This window comes from Prunus dulcis, chromosome 5, assembly GCF_902201215.1.
Source record: "Prunus dulcis chromosome 5, ALMONDv2, whole genome shotgun sequence".
Lineage (NCBI taxonomy): Eukaryota > Viridiplantae > Streptophyta > Magnoliopsida > Rosales > Rosaceae > Prunus > Prunus dulcis.
Genome location: NC_047654.1, coordinates 14,874,419 through 14,895,306, shown reverse-complemented (window position 1 = coordinate 14,895,306; position 20,888 = coordinate 14,874,419). Strand labels below are relative to the sequence as shown.

At 39.3% G+C, this 20,888-nt stretch overlaps 3 protein-coding genes across 7 annotated transcripts; 2 read left to right on the top strand and 1 right to left on the bottom strand.

Annotated features, from left to right (window-relative positions):
- Positions 1–1,913: 1,913 nt before the first annotated feature.
- LOC117627313 lies at positions 1,914–10,541 on the top strand. 2 transcript variants are annotated; one of them, XM_034359337.1, is made up of 15 exons: positions 1,914–4,906; positions 4,997–5,125; positions 5,212–5,403; positions 5,511–5,560; positions 5,689–6,001; positions 6,176–6,320; positions 6,400–6,618; positions 7,279–7,374; positions 7,764–7,960; positions 8,066–8,281; positions 8,410–8,685; positions 8,807–8,954; positions 9,055–9,188; positions 9,523–9,609; positions 9,692–10,541. In XM_034359337.1, exons 1-15 carry the CDS (start codon positions 2,240–2,242, stop codon positions 9,776–9,778), a joined length of 4,956 nt encoding a protein of 1,651 aa, XP_034215228.1. In that variant the 5' UTR covers positions 1,914–2,239; the 3' UTR covers positions 9,779–10,541. The 2 variants fall into 2 exon arrangements, with proteins under 2 accessions (XP_034215228.1, XP_034215227.1); XM_034359336.1 differs by having other exon boundaries at positions 1,965–4,906; positions 6,164–6,320.
- Positions 10,542–10,961: 420 nt separating this feature from the next.
- On the top strand, positions 10,962–12,320 carry LOC117627405 (LOB domain-containing protein 27-like). The gene is made up of 2 exons (XM_034359492.1): positions 10,962–12,054; positions 12,167–12,320. The coding sequence occupies exons 1-2, from the start codon at positions 11,057–11,059 to the stop codon at positions 12,264–12,266; spliced, it is 1,098 nt and encodes a 365-aa protein (XP_034215383.1). The 5' UTR covers positions 10,962–11,056; the 3' UTR covers positions 12,267–12,320.
- Positions 12,321–12,541: 221 nt separating this feature from the next.
- Positions 12,542–19,141, bottom strand: LOC117627403 (zinc finger protein BRUTUS-like At1g18910). 4 transcript variants are annotated; one of them, XM_034359490.1, is made up of 12 exons: positions 18,721–19,140; positions 18,309–18,527; positions 17,953–18,147; positions 17,528–17,877; positions 17,201–17,432; positions 15,327–16,996; positions 14,673–14,882; positions 14,433–14,570; positions 13,389–13,500; positions 13,236–13,295; positions 12,861–12,932; positions 12,542–12,757 (listed from the first exon to the last, which is right to left on the bottom strand). In XM_034359490.1, exons 1-12 carry the CDS (start codon positions 19,018–19,020, stop codon positions 12,656–12,658), a joined length of 3,660 nt encoding a protein of 1,219 aa, XP_034215381.1. In that variant the 5' UTR covers positions 19,021–19,140; the 3' UTR covers positions 12,542–12,655. The 4 variants fall into 4 exon arrangements, with proteins under 4 accessions (XP_034215381.1, XP_034215379.1, XP_034215380.1 ...); XM_034359488.1 differs by having other exon boundaries at positions 13,389–13,623; positions 18,721–19,139; XM_034359489.1 differs by having other exon boundaries at positions 13,389–13,623; positions 17,201–17,429; positions 18,721–19,139.
- Positions 19,142–20,888: the final 1,747 nt, after the last annotated feature.

The window sequence follows — 20,888 nt, the reverse complement described above, 5'->3', positions numbered from 1 at the left end:
TCAGTTGCACCAAGCCATTAATCATTCATCTATTACCTCTTGGTTTCAAAATAATAGTCTTGCTTTGAATATCCAGACAGAAGACTAGATCCTGGGTTGTGTTTTATTATTGTTCTACATCATCAACTCCACCAAAGACAACTGCCCATCCAACAGACAGAAATTAGTTGAAAATGTGGAATTATTCCCCCAACTTTTGAAGTGTAGGTAGTTGAGATTGACCATTAAGTTGGTGTGCTTCTTTTCTCTCTTTTTATTTTTTGGACTCAAAGTTGGTGTGGCTGATTCTGTCAGAATAAGAAAAGAAAATATAAAAAAAATTGGTGGGGTTGAATGTTGAGAATCTCTGCAGGGCTTAAGGCTCGAAGTGCATTTCATTTCTTGGCAATATCTTAATTATATGTTGTAGTTGGTGCATGCTTTTATTGAACTACAATTTGATTGGTGTAAAACCTGTAAACTGAAAAACAAACAACTAGGAGATGACATAATAATGTAGCAGAATCAGCTTTTGGGATTAGGGGGAATTATTTCAGCTGGTTGTTGCAGTCTCTGGCTCTCTACTCTTATAACTGCTTTCTTTGTTAACCTGTCTACCTTCTTGTTATAGATCATGTTGCTCCATATAAAGCAAACTCTGTATCTTCAATTTTTTTTTTTTTCCTCCGGATATAGTCCACAAATATTTGTTAATTAGGATAGTGTGTCTGTTTCTTCTAATTCGAGTTCGAATCACTCTCCTCATAAATTAGAGTAATTTAAAATATCAACTTATGAAAAGAAAAAAAGAAGAAGTGTACATTATTCTAATAAGATCGAGGCTAAATTTTTTATTTTTTGTTTTCTTTGTTTCTTTTTGGGCTTATATTCTTAAAATAAGTAATCACATTCCATTAATTTACTTTTAACCCAAAAGAAAAATGGGGATATTAAAAGAAAAAGGTAGGTAGAAGATTTGAAGATGATACTTCTTTCAACAAAAGAGAAATACTTGTTAATCAAAATCTTTATTTCTCGCCAATTTCTATTTTTTATTTTAAAAATCAGAATCATACTTTGATCATGAATTCACAACAATATCAGTTGTGAATTGATTTATCTTTGAAATTCAAATCCTCAACGACCTCAAACTCGGGAAGATTCTGATGCAACAAAAAGGAAAACCAAAAATCAAATTCCACTATTTTTGTTGTGGTCAATTATTGCATATCTTTTATTTTCTTGGGGAAAGTAAAACTTTTCTTTTCAAAAAAGGAAAATCCTTCTCAAAGAAAACCATAGACTACTAACTTAATTTTATTTTCTTTATCAACCCACTAAGTGCCTGTTTGGCATTGCTTATGTGGGATGATAATGATTTTTAAAATTTTTTGGAAAGCCCAGCCCATTTGGTAAACTATGAGAAAATCACTTATTATTAAAAATTGCTGTGAGAGAAAGTTATAAAAGAAAACAACTAATGAGGTGCTTTCATTTTCTGATTGTGCAAGAATCAGTTTCGAAGTGGCCCTGAGTTTAATGCATATGCAGCAATCATTTTTTGATTATGCGAGAATTAGTAACAATACTTTTAACAAAAAGTTTACTAAAAACACAACAATATCAAACTGGCCTTAACGCAAATAAAAACATAATCTAAAACCAAAAAACCTTAATTAAAAACATTTTCAGGTATTTGATTAATGACTCGTTAGGGATTGATTTTGGATAAGCCAATAATCACTTTTTTAAATAATCACTTTTTAAGTGATTTTATAGAGAAACGCATTGGAGGTGTTTCTCTCTAGAATCACTAAATTTTAATGATTTTTTGAAGAATCACATATGAAGTGTACTTCTTTTAGAAGTAATTCTAACATATTCAGAATCACTCCCAAACCAGCCATAAACCTTAATGTGCGTTTTAGCTTAATTATTTAATTCCTCATTAAACACCTCAAGACCCTGTTCCATGGGCACTGGTACTAGTAGTATTAGGTAGTGTGTCTGTCTGTCTCTCTTTCTCTCTCCCTCTCCACCTCTCTGGATATCACCTCCGATCACTAAGCGCCTCCGTGCCCTTGTAAAATTCCAATTATACCCCCAACATCGTTCCCCCAGTAAGTATCCCTCTCCCTCTTTCTCTCTCTAAAACTTTCTCCCTCTATACATACACACACATATATATGATAGACATAAAGATAATATACATAAAATTTCATATATATGCATGTGAGTTGGATTGATAGAGAGTTGATATATGGGGCATAAGAAGCGAAACGCGGCTACGCGACCCAAACAGTTGCCGGCGGCGGTGCAGCCACTAGCGGGGGAGGGAGACGCAGTCGTTTCGGTCCCAGCCGATACTACTCTCGCTCTGGTCGAAGCCGACTCGAATGATGCCCTATCGATTAAGATCGAATCCTCGCCGCCGATCGAATCGGACGGCTCGTCTTACTCGGCGGCAAAGCTCGAATGCGAGCGGGCCCTTACGGCTCTGCGGCGCGGGAACCACACCAAGGCCTTGCGGCTCATGAAGGAGTCGTGCCAGCGCTACGAGAACTCGGCTCACTCGGCTCTGATTCACCGAGTCCAGGGCACTGTGGGCGTCAAGGTCGCTGCGATTATCGACGACCCCAATGCGAAGCAGCGGCATTTGAGGAACGCGATCGACTCCGCGCGCAGAGCCGTTGAGCTGTCGCCGAACTCGATCGAGTTCTCGCACTTCTACGCCAATTTGCTCTACGAGGCCGCCAACGACGGGAAAGAGTATGAGGAAGTGGTGACCGAGTGCGAGCGAGCGCTGGCGATCGAGAAGCCCGTCGATCCTGCGAAGGAGAGTTTGCAGGAGGAGAGCCAGCAGAAGATATCGACGACGGAGGCACGGATTGGGCACGTGCATAATGAGCTAAGGCAGCTGATTCAGAAGTCGAATATCGCCTCAATCTCGACTTGGATGAAGAATTTGGGCAACGGGGAAGAGAAGTTTCGGTTAATTCCAATTCGGAGGGTCACTGAGGACCCAATGGAGGTGAGGTTGGTGCAAACCAGGCGGCCAAATGAGATTAAAAAGGCGACCAAGACGCCGGAGGAGAGAAGGAAAGAGATTGAAGTTCGTGTAGCAGCTGCGAGGCTTTTGCAGCAGAAGTCTGAGGTGCCCCAATTGGGGAATGATGGTGAGAAGAGTGATAGGGGATTGGATTCGTCCTCCGGGTCTAGCCAGAGAGGTAGTGAGCGAAGGAAGTTTGGGAATTTGAGGAAAAATGGGTCCTCTGCGGAGAGGAAAGATTGGGTTAGGTCGTATTGGAAATCAATGAGTATTGATATGAAGAAAGAGTTACTTAGGATTAGAGTTAGTGATCTTAAGGCAAAGTTTAGTTCGTCTAAGGATGGTTTGGCAAATGAGGTTTTATCCGAAGCATTGGCATTTGCGGAGAGTAATAGGAGTTGGAAGTTCTGGGTTTGTTGTAGATGTAATGAGAAGTTCGTGGATTCCGAGTCCCATATGCACCATGTTGTGCAAGAGCATATGGGAAATCTTATGCCGAAAATGCAGTCAGTTTTGCCTCAAAATGTTGACAATGAATGGATTGAGATGCTGCTTAATTGTTCTTGGAAACCATTGGATGTGTCGGCCGCAGTTGGAATGCTTAGGGATCAAAGAAAATGCAAGGACCCTGAGGTTGTTGAGGATTTCTACTCGGGGATTCATACCAAGGACTGTGATGAGTGCTTCAAAGATGCATGGGATTCTTCACCTGAGAAGGAAGTTCTGGGAGACAGTCCTAGTGACTGTACTATTGAGGGCAATAACCAAGAGAAAATTGCCAATGTTGAGTTTGGAGAATGTGAGGACAATGGGTTGATTGCTTATTCTTCTGTTGCTAATGGTTGGCCAATATCTGATGATTCGGAGCGCACAAAGCTACTTGAAAGAATTCATGCCTCATTTGAGGTGCTTATCAGGCACAAGTATCTTGCTGCAAGCCATCTTAACAGGGTGATACAATTTACAATGGATGAGCTCCAGGCTTCTGGTTCTCAGCTTCTTAACCATGGTGTGGAGCAAACACCTATGTGCATTTGCTTTTTAGGAGCTAACCAACTCAGGAAAATCCTCAAATTCTTGCAGGACTTGTCCCATGCTTGTGGTTTAGGTAGATATTCTGAGAAAAGTAGCAGTCCTATGGATGATGTGAATAACACGAATCAGGGTGTGGAGATTAAAGAAAGGATTGTTCTCAACGGAGATGCATCCTGCCTCCTTTTGGATGAGTGTCTTTTGTCATCTGAATGTACATGTGGTGCTGGTCATCATACTGTCACTGATGCTGCTCCTGCTGCTGTTGGTAATGGAAATGGGGTTCTTCCTGATTCCGATGCTCTGCTGTCCTGGATATTTGCAGGTCCAACTAGTGGCGAACAATTGACATCATGGGTACGTACGAAAGAAGAGAAAACACAACAAGGGATGGAAATCCTTCAGATGCTTGAAAAGGAGTTTTACCACCTGCAGTCACTTTGTGAGAGAAAATGTGAGCATTTAAGCTATGAAGAAGCATTACAGGCAGTGGAAGATCTTTGTGTTGAAGAAGGTAAGAAGAGGGAAAATGTCTCGGACTTTTCCCATCGAAGCTTTGAATCTGTTCTAAGGAAGAGAAGAGAAGAGCTTCTTGAGAGAGAGAATGATGTGATGTTCCTCAGCAGTAGGATTGAGTTAGATGCCATATCAAATGTTTTAAAAGAATCTGAACACCTAAATATTAATCAGTTCGGATATGAGGAAACTTATGGTGGTGTGACTTCTCAGTTATGTGACTTGGAATCTGGGGAAGATGATGATTGGAGAGCCAAGGATTATGTGCATCAGGTGGACACTTGTGTAGAAGTTGCAATCCAGAGACAGAAAGAACAGTTATATGTAGAGGTCAGTTGGTAGATTCTAAATTGGCTTACCTTTTGATTGAAATAATGATATAGATCGTTGTCATTTTACCTCAGTTGTTTTGTCATGCAGCTTAGCACAATAGATGCAAGGATTATGCGAAATGTTACTGGAATGCAGCAATTAGAAATTAAGCTTGAACCTGTTTCTGCTCATGATTATCGGTCGATACTGTTGCCTCTAGTGAAGTCATACCTGCGGGTATATATTAAACAAGTTGAATTTTTGTGCCACATTTAGTGTTTCTGAATTTAACTGTATGTATTCTTGTTTTTCTCTTCCTATAGGCACATTTGGAGGATCTGGCTGAGAGAGATGCCACAGAAAAGTCTGATGCTGCAAGAGAAGCATTTTTGGCAGAACTTGCACTTGATTCTAAGAAAGCTGTGAGAGGAGGAAATGATAGTTTGAGACATACGCAGGAGAAAACCAAGGATAAGAAGAAGAACAAGGAGTGTAGGAAAGCAAAAGATTCTAAGGTTTTAATTGTGTTTTCTGATTGTCGTTTTCTTTGTAGTGGTCAATATATAGGTTACAAATTCATTAGGATATCCTGATATCCAACCTTCTTTTTTCACATCTGCAGGTTAATGGTGTTTCGGACGAGCACATGCATCACGATGAGACTTCTGAACTGTAAGTCTCCTTTCTCCTAATATGCACACTCATGTTGACTCTATCCTATAAAGCTATCCATTCGTTATGATTGCTTACGCTGGGTATAGTTTATTTCTAATGTACATTTGATGTGTTTCTTGGTGCAGTTCGTTTCCAGTTGCATCTGATGGTGACCTTCTGGATTCTGAGATTATTGTTTCTGTGAATGGCAATGACTTGAAACAACTGGAAGAGGAATCTAAACGAAGAATTGAACTTGAAGCAGAGGAAAGAAAGCTTGAAGAAACTTTAGAATATCAAAGACAAATTGAGAAGGAAGCTAAGCAAAAGCACCTTGCTGAGCAAAGTAAGAAATCTACTCAAATGCATGCAGAGAAGGTGGCAGAGGGGACCCATGATGTTAAATTGGCGCCTTGTGCTAATGAAGATGTGCATGAACAATTTAAGCTTTCTATGCAGGTAATCACTGTTAGGTTGTGCCTGTTCATATGTGTTTTCTTCTCTCTAGATTTATTTCCATCAATATTTTGTACATCAAACTGGATACTGAAGATATTTGAAGAGGAATTCCATGCTGTCTAATTTAGAGGATATTTATAAAAGTAATAAACTTCATGAAAGTGTACTTTCCAGGAGCAATTGGCACAGAAGACTGGGTTCCCCAACAATGTAGAAGGCATTCCTGTTAAGATGGCAAATGGTTCTGCAGTGCCAGTAAAATCTTCTATTGTTGGTGCTCAAATGATTAGTGGTGCACATCAAGCTAAAGTTAACCAAGGTTGGTGTAGGATTCCTTGGATGAGGCTGGGGTTAATTTAATAATAGGAGATGTTTTCATTGTGTATCTTATTGAACAGGGCTACCTAATGGAGGAATTCTAGAGGAGGATGGTTATTTCCCTTCTGATCGAAGAACAGGAAGGAAAAATCGAAGGCAGAGGAGTTCCACAAAGGTGCCTGATGGAAAGTCTCAAGCCCTGTCAACTGAAAAGGAAAATGTTGACGTTGGGAGGTCAACTGTTGAGGGTCACTTGAGAGAACAAAGTAGGTCACATGACAGTCTCCTTGCAGACAGCAGTAAGTTTACACGTCCTCCATGAGCATTTTTGTTTGAATAATATAAATGGTGTTTGGGTGCTTTTTTTTTGGGGGTGGGTGGGGGAAGTGTATTTCCGTCCATTGTTAATATTCCAGCTGCTGTTTTAGTCAAACTGAATATATGATAGTCTAGAAGAGTGTATTTGGCTGGATCTAAGCACTTAAGTGTTGATTTTAGCATAGAGCGTTTGATAAGCTCCTTTTGGCAGTATGATGGACAGTGTCGACATTAGTTGCTGTCATTGTTTGCTTGGTGGCTGGGCAATTTTATCTGCTCATAATCTCATTTATAGTAAATGGAAAATTATTTTTGGTAATACTTTTACAAAAAGATTTTTCTTATGTAGTATGAATCTCTACTTGGTAATCTCTTTCTACTTGCCTGTCCAAGTGTTCTCTTGTAGTTTATTATAAATTTAGAATTTTATATATGCTTAATGATTCTTCCTATGGTCTCATTAGCATGAAGTTCATGCCCTTTTATTTGAACACCCATCTTTATTTTTCAATGTTATTCTCATTCTTTGTTGGCATTTTGCTACAAGATGTGCATTACATGTGTCATCCATTTTTTGGAATTTGGAATTAATATGACCATGACTTTTGCCAAGTGAAAACCGGTTAATACTGTTTTGGCAGACAACGGAACAAATGAACTGAGACAGCAACGAGCAGAGGAAGATGATGAAGAAAGGTTCCAAGCTGACCTTAAAAAGGCCGTACGCCAAAGCCTTGGTAAAATTATTCTCTCATTTATTTGGAATTCTCTTTGTTATGTTATTTATGCCTTAATAGACAGGCTTCTGGACTAGTTTAGGCACTGGTCTGTCTATGCTGTGATAAACATGAACTGAGAAATACGCTAAATGCAGTCTATATAGGCACTGGTCTGTCTTTTCTCTGTGTATGCTGTGATCGACCATTTGAGTAATTAATCTTATCTATATAATAAATGAGCGTTTAATGCAGTGTGGCCTAGACGTTACGAGACTGATTGATTGCCAAATTGTATTGCTACTAGCCGTCTCACTAATGCATTTTTCCCAATAAATGAGGCTCTGAGCACTTGCTACTATGATGTATGTAGTATGTGCAAATGCCTAACCTTTTTATTCATTTCTCAGACACATTCCAAGAACATCAGAAGTTGCCCATAGTCTCAAATTCGAGGATGCTTAAAAGGATATCTACAGAAGTAGATGGTGGTGCTGTTTTACATAATGACATCACAAATGAAAATGCGAGTGAAACCGATATATTTGGTACAGGTTTAAAGAATGAAGTTGGTGAATACAACTGCTTTCTGAATGTTATTATACAGGTTCGCGCTGTCTAATTTATGTTCTTCGTTCAGTTGTCGTTGTATTTCATTTTTCCTGAGCATCTTGCTGATATTGAAACATTGATTTTTATTTTATCATTTCAGTCCTTGTGGCATATTAGACTATTTCGAGATGAGTTCCTACGAAGATCAACATCAGAGCATGTGCATGTGGGGGATCCTTGTGTTGTCTGTGCATTGTATGAAATCTTCACTGCCTTGAGCAATGCATCTGCAGATATGCGAAGAGAAGCAGTTGCCCCTACTTCTTTGAGAATAGCTTTAAGCAACCTGTATCCAGAAAGTAATTTCTTCCAGGAGGTATTTTTGGAGAACTTGATTGTATCCCTTGCCTTGCAAACGACTTTTATATTTATTCTGAAGTCATCACTGGCTCATAAATTTATCTTTATTTTTAAAGTTGGGACTAATATAATAGAAACTTACAGGCTCAGATGAATGATGCTTCTGAAGTTTTGGTGGTGATATTCGAGTGTCTTCACCGGGCATTTACACCTGGTTCAAGTGTCTCTGATGCTGAATCAGTGGAGAGTAGTTGTCCGGGGTCTTGGGATTGTTCAAACAATGCTTGTATAGTGCATTCCATCTTTGGCATGGACATTTTTGAACGAATGAATTGCTACAATTGTGGTTTGGAGTCCAGACATCTCAAGTACACTTCATTCTTCCATAACATAAATGCAAGTGCTCTCCGAACAATGAAGGTGTCACTTTGGAACTTTCGTGATCCTGATGGTTAAATTTTTTTAGTTTAAGCAACTTATTACTGTTTTTGGCATGTTAACTGATTGCTCCCATTTCTCTTTATCATTCTTTGCTATTCAGGTTATGTGTGCAGAAAGCTCCTATGACGAGCTTTTAAATCTTGTGGAGATGAATCATCAGTTAGCCTGTGATCCCGAGGCTGGTGGCTGTGGGAAGCTCAACTATATCCATCACATTCTCTCAACCCCACCACATGTATTCACAACAGGTGACTTGAAGAGTTGTGGGGAGAATCTTCAGATGTTTGTAAAGAGGAAATTGGATTTCCATTTAAACTAATATGTGTATATTTATGTTTGGTCATGCAGTTCTGGGTTGGCAGAAGACATGCGAGAGTGCTGATGATATAACAGCAACATTGGCAGCTCTTAATACTGAGATAGATATCAGTGTCCTTTATCGTGGCCTGGATCCAAAGAGCACGCATAACTTGGTTTCTGTGGTATGCATATTTAACTAATAACCCTCAATGTTGTTGTCATGCATATATTAGCGTTCTATTTCCCAAACTTTTGTTGCGTATTTTTCCTCTGATTGTGAAATAGGAAAGTTGAGTTTGGTTGAAGGTTGAAGGCTTAACTTTCTAAACCATAAACGTAGGTTTATGCGGCTGTTTTTATTTATTTGTTTTCTATTTGGAGTTGTGAATCTCGTGATGTCTCCAAAATCTTGTCTGATTGAAAACACTCCTTCGTTATCCTTGAATTAGCTTTGACAAGAACTTTATACCGGTATTCTTAATTTGTTGTTTCCTCATATCCATTGTTTACTTTCAGGTTTGTTACTATGGTCAACATTATCATTGCTTTGCCTATAGTCATGACCGTGAATGCTGGATTATGTACGATGATAAAACTGTCAAGGTAAATTCACCTCCTATTGTAAAAATAATGCCTTATTTTGCTCTTCTTTCGCCCTTTGTTATAATTTGTGTCTGATGTCTAGGTGATTGGTGGCTGGGCTGATGTTCTTACAATGTGTGAAAAAGGGCATTTGCAACCACAAGTTCTTTTCTTTGAAGCTGTAAACTAGGCTTTTTGTGGATCTCATTACGTTCTTAGACTTCACAAGAGAGCTTTGGTGTTGTAAGTGACTTCACATTAGTTCATCATCTGTGGCGAGGAACCAATCATAGTATAAATTCCTCTGTACCCTGCCAGTTAGACAGTAAAGTTCACAACGTCTGAGATGTTTCAGTTGAAGTCCAGAGTTCTGATATAGAATTAACAGTTTTGTGATATAATGAAGAATTTTTGTGGGAGCAACTGGTCCTCGAGGAAGAACCGTGTATCTAGAAGAGAATTTCAGCATAAGCAGGCAATTGAGGAGCCGAAAAGTGTAAGGTTGTTCTATGTTTACCTCCAATAACTTTTCAACATAATCAGGTCACCTGTTCCTGCAATTTTCCTTTTAAGGTGGATTTGTCGATGATGAAGAAGAAGGCATAACAACTAATAAGTTGTCTGGCTGTGTTCACATTTAAGGAGCTTATAAACTGCCGTTTTCCATGATGGCATTGATTGCCAGTTGTTTCTCAGAGCATGTAACAGTTGTAACGGGGGAATTATAGGTTTTGCAAATCGAAGTCTTTGTTAGACGTTTTCTATTTGTTATATTATATTTCCCCCAAATTTTGAAAAAAAAAAAAAAGGTTTTGTATGTATAGATAACCCTATTCGCCCACCCCGCTTGGGTCTTCCAACTTCAGCTTAAAGTAAATTTGTTGCTTTATCTTGATACTACAATTGGGTTCAATTAATGAAGATCTTCTATTGCCCTTTCTCCTCCCCATAAATTTTTCTTGTATAATCTATCATTTCAAAGTTTGAGTGAGTAAACTGGTTTTGCTCTACATTACCATTTTGGCACGTGTTACACATTCCAATTGAACACTCGTATAATATGTAGTCATAAGAAGGATGATAAACTTCACCGAACTGTTTTTTATACAAGCGATAACCTAAATTACTCTAACCTACGAAAATGGGGATTCGAATTTGAATGCAAGGGGAATGACTCACTGCATTGGCCAATTGACTTAACCTATATCTGCAACAACTTCACCCAATCAAAAATTCAAAAAGTAAATTAGAATTTAGAATTGGGAAGCCATGTCATGCAGAGACGGGTCAGTGTGAAGTAGCTATGACCATAAAAGTGTCCCAAAACTTCAGGACTCTTCTCTCCAACGGTCTTACACACAGAGAGACTTCCCCGTCTATTTCGCTTCCTCTTCAAACTTTTCTTTTACTCAGTCTCTTCTACTTCCAGCAAATCCGCACATTATCAGACCCTTTCAGATCCAAAAAAATGTCTCCCATATTGCTTCCAACAATCTCCTCCTTCACCTTCTTCTTCTTCTTCCTCCTCCTCATTCTTGTTCAACTCATCGCCACTCTTCTTCTTCTTCGTCATCTTCTTCTTCTCAAACGCAGCTCCAATTGCTTTCTGGGTTTTTCCTTCTCTCGTCTGCCACTTTGGTTCCAATCCTTGTTTTCTCCAAACATGACCCTTAAGGGTGCCACTAACTCGGCCTGTGCTGCGTGCAAATACCAAAGAAGAAAGTGCACCCCCGAGTGCCCTTTGGCCCCTTTTTTCCCAGCAGACCAACCCAAAATGTTCCAAAACGCGCACAAGCTATTTGGAGTTAGCAACATCGTGAAAATACTTAAAAACTTGGAGCCTGAAATGAAGTTTGAGGCCATGAGGTCCATAATTTACCAGGCCAATATTCGTGACAAGTTTCCGGTTTACGGCTGTTGGGAGGTGATTTGGCAACTACAATACCAACTTCTGCTGGCAGAGGAAGAGCTTCAAGCTGTTCAAGCCCAGCTTGCAATGTACAGGCAACATCACCACCACCAGCATCAGATTTCATCTGTGCCTGAATATGTAACCTCACAATTAGAACTGGGCATGGCTCCACCTAATAATTCCCTCCCTCTTTTCAATCACAACCCACAGCCTTACAATAATAATAACAATAATGCCATGCCTGCTTTGCCTGTAACACAACACCACCATCAACAGCAGTCTTACTCTAACAGCAGTGATGCTGCTTATAGCTCTGTTTATATTGACTCTAAGGATAACAATGCGGCAAATCCTTTGTGGGTTTCAAATCCTTGTACCACTAACAACAACAGCAACAATGACAATTTAGAGACAATTCAATCCCAACTGGGAGTTCTTCAGCCACTCTCTCTCCAACCAGATGTTGTTCAAGATTATGATGAGCTGCATCCCTTTTTCGACACCATCGACGACAGACAGTCCTACATTGATTCCAAAGAGGCTTACGAGTCAAGGTACAATTTTTTATCATCACTTTGGTTATGCAATATAAAGCACTAAATGATTATGATTTAAGGTTCTGGTTCATTGTTTTGTTCTCTTCATGATGCAACATTTTACTTGCAGCTCCGAAGAATCATTTAAGGACACAACACAAACGATGGAGTATGCGGAGAACGCATTGAAGAATGCTGCATCATGCTTTAGTCTTACCAGCGTCAACTGATCAGTAAGCTTTAGATGAAGTATTTTATTTTCTTCCATCTTGAATTGATAATTCACACGGGAACACCAACAATTTTTTTTTTTTTTTAATAAATAAAAATCCACAATACTGAGCTTTTTTTTCTTCTTTGTATAGAACTTCGGCTTTCAATGTTTCACAAATGAGTTTATAATCGACTATTTGTTTATTTGAATAACATTTTCTATCTCCAGATAACTGTGCGCAGTGTTTTAACTCAATGAACTAACTATAGCATATTAAAATAATTGACAACATTATGAAATTAAGATCTCAAAATAAGGGAGCTTAATATACATATTCATAACATAAGTGTTGAAATTTAATTTCTTTACATAAAGTAAATTCATCATCTATTGTGTCGAATTGAGTCACAGAATCCTGGTGTTGTATGAACCACAAGAGGAGCACTTGTGGTAAAGCCAATGGAAGGGAGCAGTTCCTTTCTTCTCACAATCATTGCAAAGTATGACCTACAATTCTTTTGACAGTCAATGAACATATATATATATATCTATGTCTGGAAGCATTAGAAGCTAGTGAGAGAGTATGACGAGGAAAAATGGGATGACAAACCTGAGTTTGGCCAGAGTACTCATTTGGAGTCTTTTCTTCGGCCAAAAGTGCATCCAACATTTTAAAATACACCTGCAATATGGTTGAAGAGCCGTGAGACGTCACACAACTCGGTTGGATACAATTCAACATATCAAGCAAGTGGATGAACTGAATCCGCTGAAGAAAGTTTCTTAGTTTATAGCTTAAGCTCAAGACAATATCTTAACAGTAAGTTTACATTTTATTCACGCAGAGAATCCATTGTTTTTCAAAGTTTCTAATCGTAAGTTTAATTCTTTTCTTAAAATAGTGTATTGTTTGCAGCAATATAAATTCTAACAAATTAAAAGTAACTAAAATGCAAAAGACTACAGAAAATATTTGGTAACTGACCTGCATGTCCCCAAGCGACTTGCCACAGATCGGGCAGGTATAATTAGTGCAGGTGTAGGCCTAGAAGCAGCATCAGAAGTACCAGTAGTAAACAAGTCTGAACATATGCAAAATCTCCAAGTAGAAAAGCGAGAAATTATGAAAGGCAAATACCTCAAAGCATGTTGAGTGCATCAAATGACCACATGGAAGGGACTTTACTGGCAAGGTGGATGTGAAGATGTCCTCATTGCAAATAGGGCAGTTATCCATGAATAATTTCTCTCTGCATGTGTGCTTCATTAGCGAACGGGACATACAAGCATTACAAGTCATGCAATGAAAGTAGTCAATACCCAATCCCTTTCCAAGTCGGCACAAGTTACAATAAGGGCAATGGTAGATAACCCTGTTAAACAGCTTCTTCGTTAGAACCATAAAAAATCTGGTAGTGTTGAATCTAATAGTAAAATAGCTAAATGGCATGGCCAGGTAGCATTAAATTTATCCCAAATCACTCGCTGCTGTCGTACAAAATTGGGGGAAAGCAGGACACCATTCTAATCAGTACAGATTCTAATCAGTACAGAGAATTTTAGCAGATAGAGGCGACCAGAAGTACTTAGTTCCTTACAGTACAGATCAATCCAGTCATTGTGGTGACTAGACCAGAGAACTAAGATTGCCTACATAATGAGGTAATGAGATTATAGATTAAACCCTCCACATACGTGTTCTACACCAGGGTAGCTACTGATTGTTGACAAGGTCATAAGTTGTTCGATTTAAGAAATAGGTAACTGGAGGTGGCAAGTTGCCTAGCAGATGCCGAGCCTCGACCATCTTAACCATCTTAATTTGAAGTCAAGAATACTCCTCTGGTCAGCTTAGTATCTGCTTCCTACTATGATTTCTATATCCTTTTCATTTGTTGAGGCAATAGAAGCAACAATGGACTTTTGTTTCAGAGGGAAGGACCTTTCCTATTGAAAGGGGCGATAGTATATTAAACTCACACACACAACACGGATGCTAGGACTCGAACCCAGGACCTTGCCTGAGGGAGTAAATACTCCAAACCACTACACTAGTGGGTCCTTTGCAGAGGGAAGGAGTTTAAGTGCTTGTTATGGTCAAACTTTTAAAGTCACACATTTAACATGCTATTATCTTACAAGCAAAGAGCTAAAACAACGCAGGCCAATCAGGATTACTTACCGTTCATCATCGAATATTTTGCAGATACTGCAAAAGTATCTTGCCATGGAAAAATTACTGCAGGATGCAGTTGAACATGTGGACCCCACTGGCTGAATTTTCAAGCATTTCATGCACATCATCTCTGTTATAGATCTCCTGCATATGTATCACATAAGAATCAAAACTGAGAAGATAGAAAAAAGAAAACTATAATATTCATAGGCTAAATGCCTGAACTGTAACTCATACTGTTGATACCTATCTATTAGATGATCAGCCATCTCATCATGGCAGCGTATGCAGGTATAAAGCTGGTTGCAACAGGCAGCAACAAGCTTACAGTTCCTCTTATAGTGTTTACAACCAAAGGTTAGTCCAAAAGGGTCCTGATAGGATGGATGCTGACCCGGAAATTCTTTCCCATTACTTGTGTCTCTTAATTCAGAGTGTTGTCTGACTATCCAACGGCTGAAACAGTATAAATATTGAAAAAAATTCACTTTGGTCTATGTCAAATTTTATGAGCATGTAGAGACAAACAGACATGTTACAAAGTAAGAAAAAGAACTTACAAGTCTTAAGGACTTTTGTGATATCATATTTGTCAGATTTTTGATGTACAAAATACAAAATTATATAACTTTACTTCTTTGGTCCAACCTACTCCACAACCTCTTCTAAATTTGACCTATAAGCTAGTTTCGTCAAGGCGATGGTATACTCAAATTACTTTTACCCATACCAAGGTAATTTTTCCTCTTATACTAGGAATAAACCATGTCGATAAAATACACAAATTACTCTTACATATATAAAGGTATTTTGCCTCTTTCCTTCACAACAGATAGTATAATTTCCTCATAAACAAGGGACAAAAATGATAAAGAAACAAAAAAATGGGACAGGACCAACCTCATTAGCAGGTTCTGGATCATATATGATTTCTTCTGAGGATCCAAGGAAGAGTCACGGGATATTTTTCTTATTGCAGCCTCCAGACCCTCTTGGCCTAGTGTCAGCAAGCACTCACAATACTTGGATTTCTGGCTTGCTTGAAAAAGTTGAACTGGATCATTGATTTGGTTTGTGGCATTTTCTACTTCTTGGCATCTCTTCTTGTCACCTTTAGCACAAGGTCTTACATATTCTGTATCAGTATAAATATACTGGTTGCTATCAGAATCCTTCGGCTTCTCATCCACATCACTATTTTCAAATGGCTTGGTATTAACAGCAGGGGAATCTTTGTCTGAACAATTGATACTTTTGTTACAGACACTTCCTTCTTGTTCATCTGCTCCACACAGATAGGTACAGACAATCTCCAAGGGATCTGCAGTCAATGAAGGAGGGACATTTGACTCCTCTACCACTTTAGCTGCATCATACCCCTCCCACCATTCTCTAAGCCACTCATCAAACATTGTGTTTCGTGTGACCTGGCGCCATAGAGACATCATGGCTTGCTGTTCTTCTGGTGTCAAAGACTCCATTAGCCAGGGTAGCATATCCTGCAATATTTTTGCTTCTGTTCTACCAAGTATGCATCCTACGATCTTTTCTTGCTCTTTAATGGAGAAACATTCTTTAAACAAGGGCCAAAGCTCAACTTCTTCACGATGAATATGTTCAGTCAGTAAGTTGCACATTGATTTGCACATATCATGAAGCCTCATGCACAGCTGATGGTGCTGCAGCATTTTCTGATCCACTGTGTTTGACTCAACCTTAGAAGCTGAAACATCCAATTTAGACACCTCATCTAAAATGAGGGATATCTTGTTAAAGTGTTCAACTTCCAGTTTGTGGTCCATTGTGTAAGAGTGGCTAATATTTTGCAATTTTCCTTTTGTCTCCAAAGCTGGAAATGCAACCTCGTCCTCCGCTTCGCTATGAATTTGATATAAAAACTGTATAAGATGGAAGCGTCGGCAAAAATCTGTGAAAAAAGAAACATTTTCGGCCAACTGAGCTGAACCAAAGACAAGGTATTCCAAATCTTTCTTGAGAGCCTTGTGGATAAAAAATATAAGATCTACTGGTTTTGGTTCATGGAGATCATAACCAAGAAGGTTTTCTCCACTAAGACTTTCAGGCAAGTGATGTGATGTTTTCATTGTTCCAGGGAAATATATGTGAATATTGGTTCCACTGGAGTACGGCATAGAATTCTTGCCCTTGTCGGACGAGATTGGTGCTATTAGCCTAGTGTTTGATCCCTCACAAGGTTGCACATTGGAACTTAAGGATGAGGATCCAGTAGTATAATAGAATTGCTTGGATAAGGCAGTGCATCTGCTCTTGAATATTTGCTGCAAGTCCTTTCGAAATTTTTCAACAGAGGTCTTACCAGAATGACCAATGCGGAACCACTCATGTAAGAGGGATGCAAATGATTTAGTGATTAAAGAATCTCCCTGCTTCAAGCTGCTAAGGATGGACCTGGATTCGTCCTCAGATAAACAAGCTGAAAACCAAGTGGTCATGCACTTTAGCAATCCAAGTGGCAGAATATGAAGGCTCACGTACAACAGTTGCAGCTGCATTTCATGGCTACAGTTCATCCTTACAATGGGAAATACCTGATAAAAACTGGAAAAGTGTTAATTTGCAACCAATGTGGAAAATATTTTCAGTAACATACTGATAGTAGAGTTAAGACATATATGATCAATAGAAATCATGGTAACCCTAAATTCCCTATATCATCGGAAAGAAAGCCTAGAATGCTGATAATACTTCTCTTCCTTGATTTATAAGCATCTTCAATAATTTATGCAGCGTACCTTTGTCTCTTGGAAAGCAAAATGCTTGTTGATTCCCACCACAAAAGACTCCAATTCACAGCAAAGCTTCTCCACAATTTTGCATAAAGGTGTTCCATTTTCAGGAGGACGGTATAGCAACCTCTGCAAACCTTCGACATGTATTTCATTGTGAAGTTGTTCACTGGAAGGGTAAAGACAGCTATTGAAAAGTTCATTTAACACAGGATGAAATAACTTCTCCAATGCACTGCTGCAGGTCAGAAAGTTTTTGGTGAAGAATCAATTACTGAACAAAAAATAAAAAAAATTATAAGCACATAAGGAGACAGCAATTACATCAATTACCTGTAGAAAGTAAGGACATCAGCGAAGAACTTTAGCTGGACAACTATTGAATCAAGACTCAAAAAACTGCTTGAGCTTCTTAATTGGTAAAGCTCCTCCAGAATTTTTGTCAAATCTTTCATAATGGCAGCATGCCAAAGATGAAGGCCATCAACCGGATTGTATCCAACTTCAGAGTGGATGCAATTTGCCTTAATGCTACTCCTATTTTCTTCAAAAAACCTCTTAGGCGAATGAGACTTCAGTAGTTTTTTCAAATCTGCAGATTCACCAGTGTGTTGAGCTCCTCCAGCCTTATTGTTGGCCCCAAATGCGACTTGTTCATTGCTAGCAAGCCAAGAAAGTACTACCTTCACAAAGATTTAAGCTAGTAACTATCAAAAAGTTGATTCACATTAAGGTAAGAACTTTGGGTCAGAATCTACCTCTTGGAGTGATTTTTCATCAGGTACAATTTCTTTTATGCAATGTATAACTTCCTCTTGTTCATCAGGTGGAAGAAGGGACATCGTCCACGGAAGTAGATCCTCCAGCAGCACTAAAGGAACGCTACACATGAACTGCCACACAAGTGAGGCCTGTTCTTCAGCAGAGAATTGCTGGAGGATCAGAGGGAAAACCTGCATCCCATACACATAATTTATGTAACGCAACGCAAGCACCACAACCAGTTGATATATAACTACAGAACTATACAAAGACAATACAATCAAAATATCACTGGAAATACACGGTTACAAATGACATTTTGAATTTGGTTAAATAACCATTTTGGCTATACCTGTTGTTCTTCTTTCAGCATATGCTGGCAAGCGAATGCCCGAAGCGTCCCGATGCAGAGCACGAGTTCTTGAAATTGCTTGGAAATATTCTCACCTTCATCTAACAAAGCATCCAAGCGATTGAAAATTGAATCGAAGAGACTGTCCATGCTCCTATGTTCTAGTGAATATGTACTGGCTACATTTTTTGTTCGTCCATCTAGCGCTAAAAAGAAAATCTGCCAACAACATTATGAAAAATTCAATTTAAAATTCTAGTTAATAATGCATTGCAGCATCAGATACTTTTTATCACATTAATCAAGCAATTTACTGAGATACACTAGCTTAATTAGTTAATGAATTAAACTAATTTTAATTTTAATTTCTAAAAAAGAAAATTGATAGCCAATTGGAAAACTTTGAGCTGACCTCGTCCTCTGCAGAGCAGTGGTACTTAAAAGCGAGCTTGAGAAACTCAAACCGCCGCAGAAGCTGCAGAACAAAGTCGCGGCCTTGGCGGTCACGTGAGGCACTCTCCAAGGCGGCCAAGGTCACGTGGCGGAGATCGTCGAGCTCGGCTCGCAGCGCCTTGTGGAAGCAGACGAGCAAGAGGATCGGCGTGTGAACGAGCCTGACACGTGCGGCGGAGGAGGAGGAGGACGACGCCGGCTGAGTGTCGTTGGTCGAAGGGGGGAGGAGGCATTGGGGAGAGTCGTCGCCGCCGCCCATCCACGGTGAGACGACGACGTCGTTTAAGCACCATGAAGGTTGAGACAGAGAGAGGGAAGTTTGGCATTGCGAGGGTCAAGGGAATTTAACACACTAGTTTTCAAGGCTCTCTCTCTTTCTGTCTGTTCCCCAGCTAACCCACACATCAAATTCAAAACTAATTTTTTTTTTAACTTATATTTTTTTATATTTCCATTTTTTTTTAAAAATGCATTTCTTTCCTTGTTGCCATGGCCCGTGATTGCGACGTCGTACTGAACCCCCAACGCTGCCTACTGTTCCAACCCCAGGCGCTTCAACTGGAGCGTAGAGAATATGCAACGAAAAGGTTGTTTGGCCTTTTTTCATCTTTGGAAAATATTTGCTTCTTTCCTTCTCCAGAAATAACTATTTTCTTGCTAATTACAATTAAACGTAGCATAAATTGTACGCTTTAGTATTTTTATGTCAAATTATAATTTACAAAAACGAGAAATATCTCCTTTCAAAGGAGGAGGGAAGCAGTTATGTTCGCCTTGTATGTCAACTTGGTCCCCCAACGGCACAAGAGTGCGTGGCTTTGACATCCTCTCCCGCCAATTGTTTAATCCTTCCTGCCAATTGTTTAATAGTGATTAGATTAATTTAATCTTGTTTAATGTGGTTCAAGTTTGAATAATGGTAAAAGCCTAAAAGGGGTAGCGTCATAAATCACCATGCAATGCGTTGGTTAAGTAGGAAGGAGGGCTTGTTCACGCCGTCCCGCTTTTGCCTCCTTCTGCTTGTTCTGTCTTATTTTAATGTGGGTGAAGGCACGAAACGGTGCGTTTGGTGCTGGACGATGCTGGAGACCTTGTCGTCAAGTGAGGCAGGTCAACCGTCGAAGCTCCTAATGTCCCCAGTTAATCTTTGTCCAGTTGTGCATGTGCGTTGGACCTTTGGGCGTCTGGCTTCCATGTGCCTGCACGTTCCCGCCTAAGCTTTTTGCGCCACGATGATCTGGACTTTTCTCTAACTGAAAGGGCAAAATACAAATAAAATCAATATATATATTTAGTACAAATGTTTCTCTAAATTACTTCAAATTAGTCTAATCTAGAAAGAAGTAGAGAATATAAGAAGATGAATTTACTGTCGTTACCAATTAACCTAATCAACTTCTGTAAATCAGTACTAATTTACTAAATAAATAAATACCTTGGATTTCTAAGCTGTCGTTTCTCACTTTTGGGCCATAAGAAAGAATAATGATAACATGAAGCAACTCAAGTTGGACAAAATTATGAAGACTTTTGGGCTGGACTGGAGGGAGGCACGCCGAAATCATCGGACGGTCAAACAAAAGCAAGATATTGTATGCAAGCTTGAACTTGAACAGTCAGCCCAAGGCCATACTGGGCCACAGGACATGACAGTTTCATTGAACATTTTGGACAATTCCACTTCGGAACTCTGAGCGCGCCCTGTTATTAGTATATCTATGATTTATTCATTGATGCGTGTGAAACTCACAATGATCCAGTGATTGTGCTAGCTTCACAGTGCACATCTCGAACACTTGAATTGTACAAAATATTGGAACAAAAAAATAAAAGAATAGTACAAAATCATGAGCCATAAACATGGTTGGATTTGTCCTCCATTAATTTTAACAACAGAAAACCATATTATAAACGCGAGATGATCCCAAAATCATGAATGGGATTTGGAGTTGATTTTGTCGGTGGGTGGGTCTTAGTCTTTCCAATAGTCAAAACGTGGGGCTTATTAGGAATGGACACGTAGAGGTAACAGCCCAGCAAAGCTACCTCATGATTAGGGATGGCAAAAATCCCCGCAGGGGCGGGCCCCCGTTGGGTCTCCGATCCTAATGGGGAGAGATTTCGGGA